At 42.3% G+C, this 12,144-nt stretch overlaps 1 protein-coding gene across 1 annotated transcript in view; it reads left to right on the forward strand.

The window, feature by feature from the left end:
- Window positions 1–12,144, forward strand: part of LOC146641553 (protein NLRC3-like) — a 41,885-nt gene that overhangs the window by 19,446 nt on the left and 10,295 nt on the right. The window contains exons 3-5 of the mRNA XM_085399550.1: window positions 252–330; window positions 493–697; window positions 829–2,626. Coding sequence (XP_085255676.1) covers window positions 252–330; window positions 493–697; window positions 829–2,626 — 2,082 coding nt within the window. The remainder of the gene's footprint in view (window positions 1–251; window positions 331–492; window positions 698–828; window positions 2,627–12,144) is intronic.

Genomic DNA, 12,144 nt, shown 5'->3' on the forward strand with positions numbered 1-12,144 from the left:
ATACAACACTGAGGACTCGGTCAGGTCGGAGCTGCTGATACTGGCTGCCAGCTCGGAGCGGTGCCGGAAGCTGAAAAAAAAAGTTGGAAGACTGAAATTACAACACTAAGCAGAGCTGTGGATTTTTAGTGCAGCTGAAGTAGTAGACATTTAGAAATATGGGGAGCTATCTAAATCATGGTCTTTGTCAACATTTCTATGGCTGAATAGTGACTCTGTACTTAATCTAATTTTTTGTGATTCCCCCACAGAGTGGACCAGGAGAGCTCAGAGGTTCCCAGTAGTCAGTCTGCCCAGCAGCATCAAACAGACCTGGACTCCATATTTATGGTCTGTACATCTACAACAACTACTTTTACATCTATTCTGTTCAGGGTCATCTCCATGCTGCTCTTTGTAGACCAGTGGGTAGTCAATGTGTCCAACATGGATCTGATATTTGGCTCCATGATTTCAGTCTGATTGGGTCATTCATAAAGTATTCTGTTCCAGCTGCTGGAGGACAACATCATCATTTTCATAAAGAATGAGCTGAAGAAGATACAGAAGGTTCTGAGTCCAGATTACCCAATTGCTCATCATTCTCAGATGGAGGATGATGAGCGGAAGAGGAGCAGCAGTGAGGCATTTTTGAAGATCACACTAGACTTCTTGAGGAGAATGAAGCAGGTGGAGCTGGCTAACCGTCTGCTGAGCAGTAAGAGATAGATAAAAATTTAAGCTGCCTCATGAATGAGACATTTACCAGTGTCTCAAAGATGGAATAAAATGCATGCATGTGCACATAATAAATTCTAAATGTAGACTTTCATTCATTTGTTCCTTTAGGAATTCCCATGGGAGGTTTAGAACCAAATCTTAAGTCTTTCTTGAAGAAGAAGTTTCAGTGTGTCTCTGAGGGGATTGCTAAATCAGGAAAAACAACCCTTCTGAATCAGATCTACACAGAGCTCTACATCATAGAGGGAGGGACTGCAGAGGTCAATGATGAACATGAGGTCAGACAAATTGAGACAGCATCCAGGAAAATAGACAGTCTAGAAACAACAATCGGACAAGAAGACATCTTTAAAGCCTCACCTGGAAGAGATAAACCAATCAGAACAGTCCTGACAAAGGGAGTGGCTGGCATTGGGAAAACATTCTTAACACAGAAATACACCCTTGACTGGGCTGAAGACAAAGCCAACAAGGACATCCAGTTCATATTTCCATTCACTTTCAGAGAGCTGAATGTGCTGAAAGAGGAAAAGTTCAGCTTGGTAGAACTTGTTCATCACCTTTTTACTGAAACCAAAGAAGCAGGAATCTGCAACTTTGAAGACTTCCAGGTTGTGTTCATCTTTGATGGTCTGGATGAGTGTCGACTTCCTCTGAACTTCCATAAAACTAAAATCCTGACTGACCCTCGAAAGTCCACCTCAGTGGATGTGCTGCTGATAAATCTCATCAGAGGGAAACTGCTTCCCTCTGCCCACCTCTGGATAACCACACGACCTGCAGCAGCCAATCAGATCCCTCCTGACTGTGTTGACATGGTGACAGAGGTCCGAGGGTTCACTAACCCACAGAAGGAGGAGTACTTCAGGAAGAGATTCAGAGATAAGAAGGCCAACATGATCATCTCCCACATCAAGACATCACGAAGCCTCCACATCATGTGCCACATCCCAGTCTTCTGCTGGATCACTGCTACAGTTCTGGAGGATGTGCTGAGAACCAGAGAGGGAGGACAGCTGCCCAAGACCTTGACTGAGATGTACATCCACTTCCTGGTGGTTCAGGCCAAAGTGAAGAAGGTCAAGTATGATGAAGGAGCTGAGACAGATCCACACTGGACTCCAGAGAGCAGAAAGATGATTGAGTCTCTGGGAAAACTGGCTTTTGATCAGCTGCAGAAAGGAAACCTGATCTTCTATGAATCAGACCTGACAGAGTGTGGCATCGATATCAAAGCAGCCTCAGTCTACTCAGGAGTGTTCACACAGATCTTTAAAGAGGAGAGAGGACTGTACCAGGACAGGGTGTACTGCTTCATCCATCTGAGTGTTCAGGAGTTTCTGGCTGCTCTTCATGTCCATCTGACCTTCATCAACTCTGCAGTCAATCTGCTGGAAGAACAACAAACAATCACCAAGAAATCTAAATTATTGAATGAACCAAAACTCCATTATCTCCACCAGAGTGGTGTGGACAAGGCCTTACAGAGTCCAAATGGACACCTGGACTTGCTCCTCCGCTTCCTCCTGGGTCTTTCACTGCAGACCAATCAGACTCTTCTACAAGGGCTGCTGACACAGACAGGAAGTAGCTCACAGACCAATAAGAAAACAGTCCAGTATATTAAGGAGAGGATCAGTGAGAATCTGTCTGCAGAGAAAAGCATCAATTTGTTCCACTGTTTGAATGAACTGAATGATCATTCTCTAGTGGAGGAGATCCAAAAGTGCATGAAATCAAGAAGTCTCTCGACAGCTAAACTGTCCTCTGCTCAGTGGTCAGCTCTGGTCTTCATCTTACTGTCATCAGAAAAAGATCTGGATGTGTTTGACCTGAAGAAATACTCTGCTTCAGATGAGGCTCCTCAGAGGCTGCTGCCAGTGGTCAAAGCCTCCGACAAAGCCCTGTAAGTAAATATGTGATCATGCGTTTAGTCTTTAAGTATTTTTTTGAACAAAAGAATATTCAATTCAACTTTATTTTATTTATATAGCACGGAATCACAACAATAGTCGCCTCAAGGCACTTTATATTGTACAGTAGATCCTACAATAATACAGTGGCTTTCAAAAGTATTCGGCCCCCTTGAACTTTTCCACATTTTGTCACATTACAGCCACAAACATGAATCAATTTTATTGGAATTTGTATTGGTCTTTCATGTGGAATTCCAATAAAATTGATTCATGTTTTTGGCTGTAATGTGACAAAATGTGGGAAAGTTCAAGGGGGCCGAATACTTTTGCAAGCCACTGTACATACAGAGAAAAACTCAACAATCATATGACCCCCTATGAGCAAACACTTTGGCGACAGTGGGAAGGAAAAACTCCCTTTTAACAGGAAGAAACCTCTGGCAGAACCAGGCTCAGGGAGGGGCGGCCATCTGCTGTGACTGGTTGGGGTGAGAGAAGGAAAACAGGATAAAGACATGCTGTGGAAGAGAGACAGAGATTGAGAACAGGTACAATTCAATGCAGAGAGGTCTATTAACACATAATGAGTGAGAAAGGTGACTGGAAAGGAAAAACTCAGTGCATCATGGGAATCCCCGGCAGCCTACGTCTATTGCAGCATAACTAAGGGAGGATTAAGGGTCACCTGGTCCAGCCCTAACAATATGCTTTAGCAAAAAGCAAAGTTTTAAGCCTAATCTTAAAAGTGGAGATAGTGTCTTTGTCCCGAATCCGAACTGGAAGCTGGTTCCACAGAAGAGGGGCCTGAAAACTGCTGGCTGTCCCTCCCATTCTGTCATGGTCCTGGGTCTTTTGACCCAGCGTTTTAAGTTTGAGTTTATTTTGTTCATTAGGTTATCTAAGTTCATTTGGTTATTAGACTCCTTGTGTTTTCTTCCCCTGTATTTAAGCTTCCCCTCACCCTTCGTGTTTCATGCTGCGTGTCTTATGTTATCAAGTTTGTATTATCATGCCTAAGTGTTTCTAGTTCTTATTATTTCCCCCTCCGTTTCCAACCATGTTAAATCTCCCCTGCTCTTCATGCGTTTCATGTCCGTGTCTTATGTTGTCAAGTTCTGGTTGTCGTGTCTAAGTCTGCATGTTTCCTGTTTTATTTTGAAAAGGGGTCTTGTGTTCTGTGCTCATGCGGTTAGTTTTACTCTTGCCTGTGCATCATTATGTTTATCCTAGTCAGCTGTTTCCTCATGTGTCTCCACTTCCCCTAATCACCTCTTGTGTATTTAAGTCCTCTGTTTTCAGTGTGTGATTGTCAGGTCGTCTGTTGTCCATGCCATGTTTCCTATGCCATGCCATGCCATGCTTCCAAGTTTCTTGTCTAGGTTTTTCTTATTGTTTGTTTAGATTCCCCAGTTTAGGTTTGTGTTAATTTTGATTCAGTTTGCCTTGCCCTTTGTTTGTACCTTTTCTACCAGCCATATTAAACGGCTCGCCTTTTGTTAACATCTCAAGTTCTGTTCCCTGTTCCTTGGAGTCTGCGTTTTGGGTCCTTTTCTCAATTCATACAGTCTGCCCTCGCCAGCCCGTTCTCACTCCCGAGGTGTAACATGATGAAGATTGAAGAATTAATTAATGGCAGGACTTCTTTGAGCAGTTTTGTAGGAATGGGGTCTAAAAGACACGTTGAAAGTTTGGAGAAAGCAATTATTGAAGTTAACTCAGAAAGATTAATAGGAAAAAAAGAGTCTAAATGAATATCAATGGTACTAAAAGTAGCTGAAGATAATATTAAATCTGTGAGATAATTATGGGTAATTTTTTCTCTAATGATTAAAATTTTATTTGTGAAGAAGTTCAAGAATTCATTACTAGTTAATGTTAAAGGGATGGTTGGCTCAATAGAGCTCTGACTTTTTGTCAGCCTGGCTACGCACTGTAGCCAGGCTGACAAAAAGTGTCAGCCTGTGAAGAGTGCAGAGTGCGTTTCTCTTCACAACCCCAGGTTGTGAAGAGAAACCTGGGGTTGCTCTTATTTTCTTCAATCAGTGACGAATAGTAAGACGTTCTAGCTTTACGGAGGGCTTTCTTATAAAGCAACAAACTGTTTCTCCAGGCTAAATTATGATCTTCTAAATTTGAGACACGCCATTTCCTCTCCAGCTTATGAGTTATCTGCTTTAGGCTACGTGTTTGAGAATTATACCACAGAGTCAGGTACTTCTCATTTGAGGCCTTTTGAGGCTACAGTATCCAGAGTCGTACGTATTAAGGAGGTAAAATTATTAACAAGATGATCGACCTCTGTTGGAGTAGCGTTCAGGTAGCTGCTCTGCTCTGTGTTGGTACAGGGCATTGACGACGATAGCAATGGGTGGATTAAATTCTTAAACTTAGCTACAGCGCTTTTAGAAAGACATCTACTTTGATAAAGTCTACTCTCCACTGCTCTATAATCAATTATTGAAAATGTAAATGTTATCAGGAAATAATCAGACAAGAGAGGGTTTTCAGGAAACACTGTTAAATGTTCAGTTTCTATGCCATAGAGTGTGATTAACGTGGTGGGTGGGTTCTTTTACATTTTGAGAGAAGCTAATTGAGTCTAATAACAGATTAAATGCCATGTTGAGGCTGTCATTTTAACATCTACATGGATGTTAAAATGAGCCACAATAATTATTTTATCTGAGCTGAGCACTAACCCAGATAAAAAAGTCTGAGAAATCAGACAGAAACTCTGTGTGAGGATCAGGTGGACGATAGATGAAAGACTGGTTTCTGAGTTTCACAGCTGGGGTGGACAAGGCTAAGCATCAGGCTTTCAAATGAATTAAAAGTCTGTCTTGGTCTTTCGTTGATTAATAGGCTGGTGTGAATAATTGCTGCCACACTGCCCTCTCGGCCTGTGCTTCAAGGTTTCTGGTAGTTAGAGTGACTCGGTTGTGTTGATTCATCTAAACTGACACAATCAAGAACATAATAATGTGGTAATCATTTTTAAGTTATTATTCCTCAATTACCCACGGCAGTTTCTGTGTAATAGACAAGAAACAGAGCTGCCAAATGCAAAAATTCCATTTTCTCTTTATCAAATCAAATCAAATCACTTTTATTGTCACATCACATGTGCAGGTACATTGGTACAGCACATGTGAGTGAAATTCTTGTGTGCGAGCTTCACAAGCAACAGAGTTGTGCAAAATACAATAATGTAAACAAGCAAAATACAAGAATGGCTACATCTGAAACTAATAAATATATGTACAATATATAATAGCATATGCATTTCTGGATGTGTATACTAAATATTTTTCTACGTGTGTGTGTGTGTGTGTGTGTGTGTGTGTGCGTGTGTGTGTGTGTGTGTGTGTGTGTGTACACATATTTTACAAATTAAATAGAGTAAACAATAAATAAAATATATAAAATAAATAAAATAAAATATACAGAGTGAGACATGTGCAAAACAGTGGCATTACTGTACAGTGTGGAGTGCATAATGTTGAAGTTCCAGTAGTGAAGCTGAGGTGTCTATGAAGTGTTCAGCAGTCTGATGGCCTGATGGAAAAAGCTGTCTCTCAGTCTGCTGGTACAGGACCGGATGCTGCAGAACCTCCTTCCTGATGGAAGTAGTCTGAACAGTTTATGGCTGGGGTGACTGGAGTCCTTGATGATCCTCCCCGCTTTCCTCAGGCACCGCTTCCTGTAGATGTCTTGGAGGGAGGGAAGCTCACCTCCAATTATCCGTTCAGAGCACCGCACTACTCGCTGGAGAGCTTTGCAGTTGTAGGCGGTGCTGTTGCCATACCAGGTGGTGATGCATCCAGTGAGGATGCTCTCAATGGCACAGTGATAGAAGGTCCTGAGGATGCGGGGGCTCATGCCGAATCTTTTCAGTCTCCTGAGAAAGAAGAGGCGCTGTTGCGCCTTCTTCACTGTTTTGTTTGTGTGTACTGACCACGTAAGATCCTCAGCCAGATGTACGCCAAGGAACCAGAAGCTGCTCACTCTCTCCACAGCAGCGCCGCTGATGGTGATGGGGGTGTGTACTTCTCTGCACCTCCGGAAGTCCACTATCAACTCCTTTGTCTTTGCGACGTTGAGGGTGAGATGGTTGTCTTGACACCAGTGGGTCAGGGCGCTTAATAACATATGAATAACCTATTAAGCTAACTTAAATAAATGTGAGGCAGCACGGTGGCACGGTGGTTAGCACTGTTGCCGCACAGCAAGAAGGTCCTGAGTTCAATTCCACCATCAGGCCGTGGTCTTTCTGTGTGGAGTTTGCATGTTCTCCTCGTGTTTGCGTGGGTTCCTCCGGGTACTCCGGCTTCCTCCCACCATCCAAAGACATGCAGCTTGTGGGGATAGGTTAATTGGATAATCCAAATTGCCACTAGGTGTGAATGTGCGAGTGAATGTGAGTGCGAATGGTTGTCTGTTTCTGTGTGTTAGCCCTGCGACAGACTGGTGACCTGTCCAGGGTGTACCCCGCCTCTCGCCATATGACAGCTGGGATAGGCTCCAGCGCCCCCCGCGACCCTGAAAAGGATAAGCGGAAGTGAACGGATGGATGAATCCATAAGTCTGTGTCCGGCCTGGAGCGGGGTTCTTTGGAGCACAGGGCTGGGTGGTTGGACAGCAACCCGCAGGTTCGCGGAAGCGAATGGATGGATAAATAAATGTGACCATTAACTGGAAATAACTCTGGTAGTTTCAGGGTAATAAGCAGTATAGAGCGCTGCAAAATGCAAAACTGCCTGTTTCCCTTTAATAACACATTAATAACCTATTAAAGCAAACTTTAAAAGTGTGTGACTATTATCTGGAAACAACTGTGGTAGTTTCTATGTAATAAGCAGGATATAGAGCTGCAAAATTCAAAACAGCTTGTTTCTTTTTAATAGCATATTAATAACCAGGTAATAACCTTTTAAAACAACCAGTATGAGAAAGGGTTTTATTGCCAAATGTTGAGCAGGTTTACAACATTAGGAAATTGCTGCGGTACTTAGTGCAAAAGATACTATAAGACAAACACTTAAATAAATATAAAAACAAAAATTAAAAGTGCTAAGAAGATCGATATATACATAAATGAAGGTGATGATCAGTGCAAAAATGGAACAGATGTAGATGACACAGTATACGGTCATGTGTTTGTGGTAGTCTTATGGTTATTGTTCATGAGTCCAACAGCAGAGGGGAAGAAACTGTTCTTTTGGCGAGAGGTTCTGGTCCAAATGGACCGGAGCCTCCTGCCTTAGGGGGGCATGTCAAACAGACTCTGTCCAGGGTGAGAAGGGTCAGCTGTGATGTGAGCTGTACGCCCCAGTGTCCTGGAGGTGTATAGGTCCTGCAGAGATGGGAGTCTGTGGCCAATCACCTTCTTAGCAGAGCGCACAACACGCTGCAGTCTCTGTTTGTCCCTGATGGTGACTCCAGCATACTACACGGTGTTGGAGGAGGTGAGGATGAACTCAATGATTGTAGTGTAGAACTGCATCATCATCCATGTTGGCAGATTGAATTTTCTTCTGCTGCCTCAGGAAGTACATCCTCTGCTGGGCCTTCTTTATGACGGAGACGATAGTGGTGTCACACTTGAGGTCCTGGGTGATGGTGATACCCAGGAAGCGGAATGACTCCACAGTGGTGATGAGGGTGTCAGTCATGGGTCAGGCTAATATTACTCAACTGTAACCACTGTTGCTGCCATGATATTACTTGAATATTACATAGTTATGACTTTGGTAATTGCATAGTAATAACCCTCTTGTGTCCCCTTGTTACCCTACTATTACCCCTTTATTACCTAGCTGTAATAGAAAGTGCTAACAGATAAAAACGTATTTTTCCCTCCACTAAGTATAGATTATCTTTCATTTGTCCCTGTAGTGGAGAAACTTTGTAATCGTTGGAGCATAACTCTCTCTCCATCCTTCAGTGTTATCTTTCCAGAATAATTCAGATGTCAACACTAAGTACCTCCAACATGGACAAAGGAGTCAAAAGAGACCCTGCAGGGATGCTTTGAGTCAACTGACTGGGATGTTCCTTGTGATTCTCATCAGGACAATATTGACAATCTGACAGGCTGTGTTACAGATTATATCAACTTCTCTGTGGACACTGTGGTTCCCAAAAAAACATTCTGTGCTTCCCCAACAATAAGCTCTGAGTTACCAAAGACATCAAAGCAACCCTGAACAAGAAAAAAAGAGCTTTCAGAAACGGTGAAAGAGATCAGCTGAAACTGGTGCAGAAGGAGCTGAAAGCCAAGATTGCAGAGGGTAAAGTGTCCTACAGAAGGAAGCTGGAAAACAAACTGCAGGAAAACAACACCAGGGAGGTGTGGAATGGAATGCGGGCCATCACTGGCCTGAGACAAAAGAGAGGTGTTGGGATGGATGGGGACGTCGAAAGTGCTAACAACCTAAATCTGCACTTCAATCGGTTTGACTGCCCTGCGTCTCCTGTCTCCACACCCAGCTCTTCCCATCTCCTCCTTTCTCCTCCCCCCTCTCCTGCCCCCTCAGACTGTCTCACCCTGTCCCTCTCAGCAGATAACATCAAAAGAGAATTGGGCAGACTCCACTCCAGCAAAGCCCAGGGCCCAGGGCCCTCAGGTGCTGTGCTTCCCAGCTGTCTGGAGTTCTACATCGGATCTTCAACACGAGTCTGGTAATGCAGAGAGTCCCATCACTCTGGAAGATGTCCTGCCTGGTTCCTGTCCCTAAAAAGATTAAGGACAGTCGCCAGCTTTTGGAGTTTTACCAGCTCTGATGGAGTTAAAATGACTACAGTCGTGGCCAAAAGATTTGAGAATGACACAAATATTAATTTTCACAAAGTTTGCTGCTAAACTGCTTTTAGAGCTTTGTTTCAGTTGTTTCTGTGATATACTGAAATATAATTACAAGCACTTCATACGTTTCAAAGGCTTTTATCAACAATTACATGATATTTATGCAAAGAGTCAGTATTTGCAGTGTTGGCCCTTCTTTTTCAGGTCTCAATCAACTTCTGGGCCAAATCCTGACTGATAGCAACCCATTCTGTCATAATCACTTCTTAGAGTTTGTCAGAATTGGTGGGTTTTTGTTTGTCCACCCAGGATTGAGGATTGACCACAAATTCTCAATGGGATTAAGATCTGGGGAGTTTCCAGACCATGGACCCAAAATTTCAACGTTTTGTTCCCTGAGCCACTTAGTTATCACTTTTGTCTTATGGCACGGTGCTCCATTGTGCTGAAAAATGCATTGTTCTTCACCAAACTGTTGTTGGATTGTTGGAAGAAGTTGCTGTTGGAGGGTGTTTTGGTAACATTAGTTATTCATGGCTGTGTTTTGGGGCAAAACTGTGAGTGAGCCCACTCCTTTGGATGAGAAGCAACCCCACACATGAATAGTCTCAGGATGCTTTACTGTTGGCATGACACAGGACTGATGGTAGCGCTCACCTTTTCTTCTCTGGACAAGCCTTTTTCCAGATGCCCCAAACAATTGGAAAGAAGCTTCATCGGAGAATATGACTTTGCTCCAGTCCTCAGCAGTCCATTCACCATACTTTCTGCAGAAGATCAATCTGTCCCTGTTGTTGTTTTTTTGGAGAGAAGTGGCTTCTTTGCTGCCCTTCTTGACACCAGGCCATCTTCCAAAAGTCTTTGCCTCACTGTGCGTGCGGATGGGCTCACACCTGCCTGCTGCCATTCCTGAGCACTCCGATCCCGCAGCTGAATCCTCTTTAGGACTTTCTTGGATGCCCTGAAGCCTTCTTAACAAGAATTGAACCTCTTTCCATGAAGTTCTTGATAATCCTATAAATTGTTGATTTAGGTGCAATCTTAGTAGCCACAATATCCTTGCCTGTGAAGCCATTTTTATGCAACGCAATGATGGCTGCACACGTTTCTTTGCAGGTCACCATGGTTAACAATGGAAGAACAATGATTTCAAGCATCACCCTCCTTTTAACATGTTAGGTCTGCCATTCTAACCCAATCAGCCTGACATAATGATCTCCAGCCTTGTGCTCGTCAACATTCTCACCTGAGTTAACAAGACGATTACTGAAATGATCTCAGCAGGTCCTTGAGTGACAGCAATGAAATGCAGTGGAAAAGTTTTTTTGGGATTAAGTTAATTTTCATGGCAAAGAAGGACTATGCAATTCATCTGATCACTCTTCATAACATTCTGGAGTATATGCAAATTGCTATTATAAAAACTTAAACAGCAGTTTTTCCAATTTCCAATATTTATGTAATTCTCAAAACTTTTGGCAACAACTGTAGCTTGTGCTTTTGTTTTTCTAAAGCAGTAAAAACAGTCTCTTGATTCCTTAGTAGACGAGAAACCATACCCAACGTTGAATTCCACCGTGTGGAAACATCCTGGCTCTTTCTGTTGCCCCAGTCTTGTTTGCTCCTAGTGTACTTCCTATATATTAGCAGGGCTGTCTGTAATACATCCAATTTTGTTTACTTTTCAGTGTCATAAAGCTTTTGACACGGTAGTTGGAAAGTTGGATCATATGACACTAACTGTAGCACATTTTCTAACCCCCTATCTTCTACAACTGATAGTGGTCTACAGTCCAGAGCAATCCATTTTGCAAAAGAATTTGTAATTTTGTCCAATGTTGACTTACTAATTTTGGTCCTGAAGCCAGTCCTCAAGTTTGGGCTGCCAACACGTTTTGTTGGTACTCGGACTGCTAGTGCTAACAGCTCTGCAACATGTTTTGCATTAGATGGTACCATAAGGTTGAAGTGCTTCCGTGGTATGCAAACTCCTTTTTGCACAGTTTGCACAACACCACACTTTTATCAAGGCTTCCGTCTGGTAGTCTTTTGAAATTAAATTAGCCTCCGATCAATGCACTTTCTTCAGATTCTTCCATTTTTGTAGCCGTATCAGTATAATCGGTATACTAAGAAATCATGCATTGCCAAAAGTTCCTCTTTGCTTGGAATGCTAAGTGCGATTAAATGCGTTAATTTTTTTAACGCGTTATTTTTTTCAAATTAATTAATTCCTGTGGGCAAGCCTCCATTTCTAGGCTCCAGTATCTCACCTGCTCAAGTCTGCCCACCTGTGAATATTTCTCTGTTGTCTTGTACCACAGAAAATTAAAACAATAGCCCAGGAAACATATGAATTTTAAAATAATAATTTATTTTGAACATTACCTAATAGGACTATCAAAATAAAAATAATATAAATCAAAATATGATTTAATACAAACTGAAATGCTAGTATTCTTTAAACAAAAGAAATAATGTGCAAATAGAAAAAACTTAAAATGGATTCTTTCCATAAGGTAAAAAAAGCTTCAAGTTAAATCAAAAAGATTTTATTTTTAAGTTTCCAAAAGTTTACAGATGACTTAGTTTATGAATTCACAATTGCAATGGACATGCTCTAAAGTGAGGCTTGCTGTTGTTGCTTGCTGAAACTATTCTCTGTCATGATTATAGCTATTTGAAAGGTTCATGAGGCTCTTT

This window comes from Rhamphochromis longiceps, linkage group LG23 (assembly GCF_057381845.1).
Source record: "Rhamphochromis longiceps isolate RC_006_pf linkage group LG23, R_longiceps_female_GT1.1, whole genome shotgun sequence".
NCBI lineage: Eukaryota > Metazoa > Chordata > Actinopteri > Cichliformes > Cichlidae > Rhamphochromis > Rhamphochromis longiceps.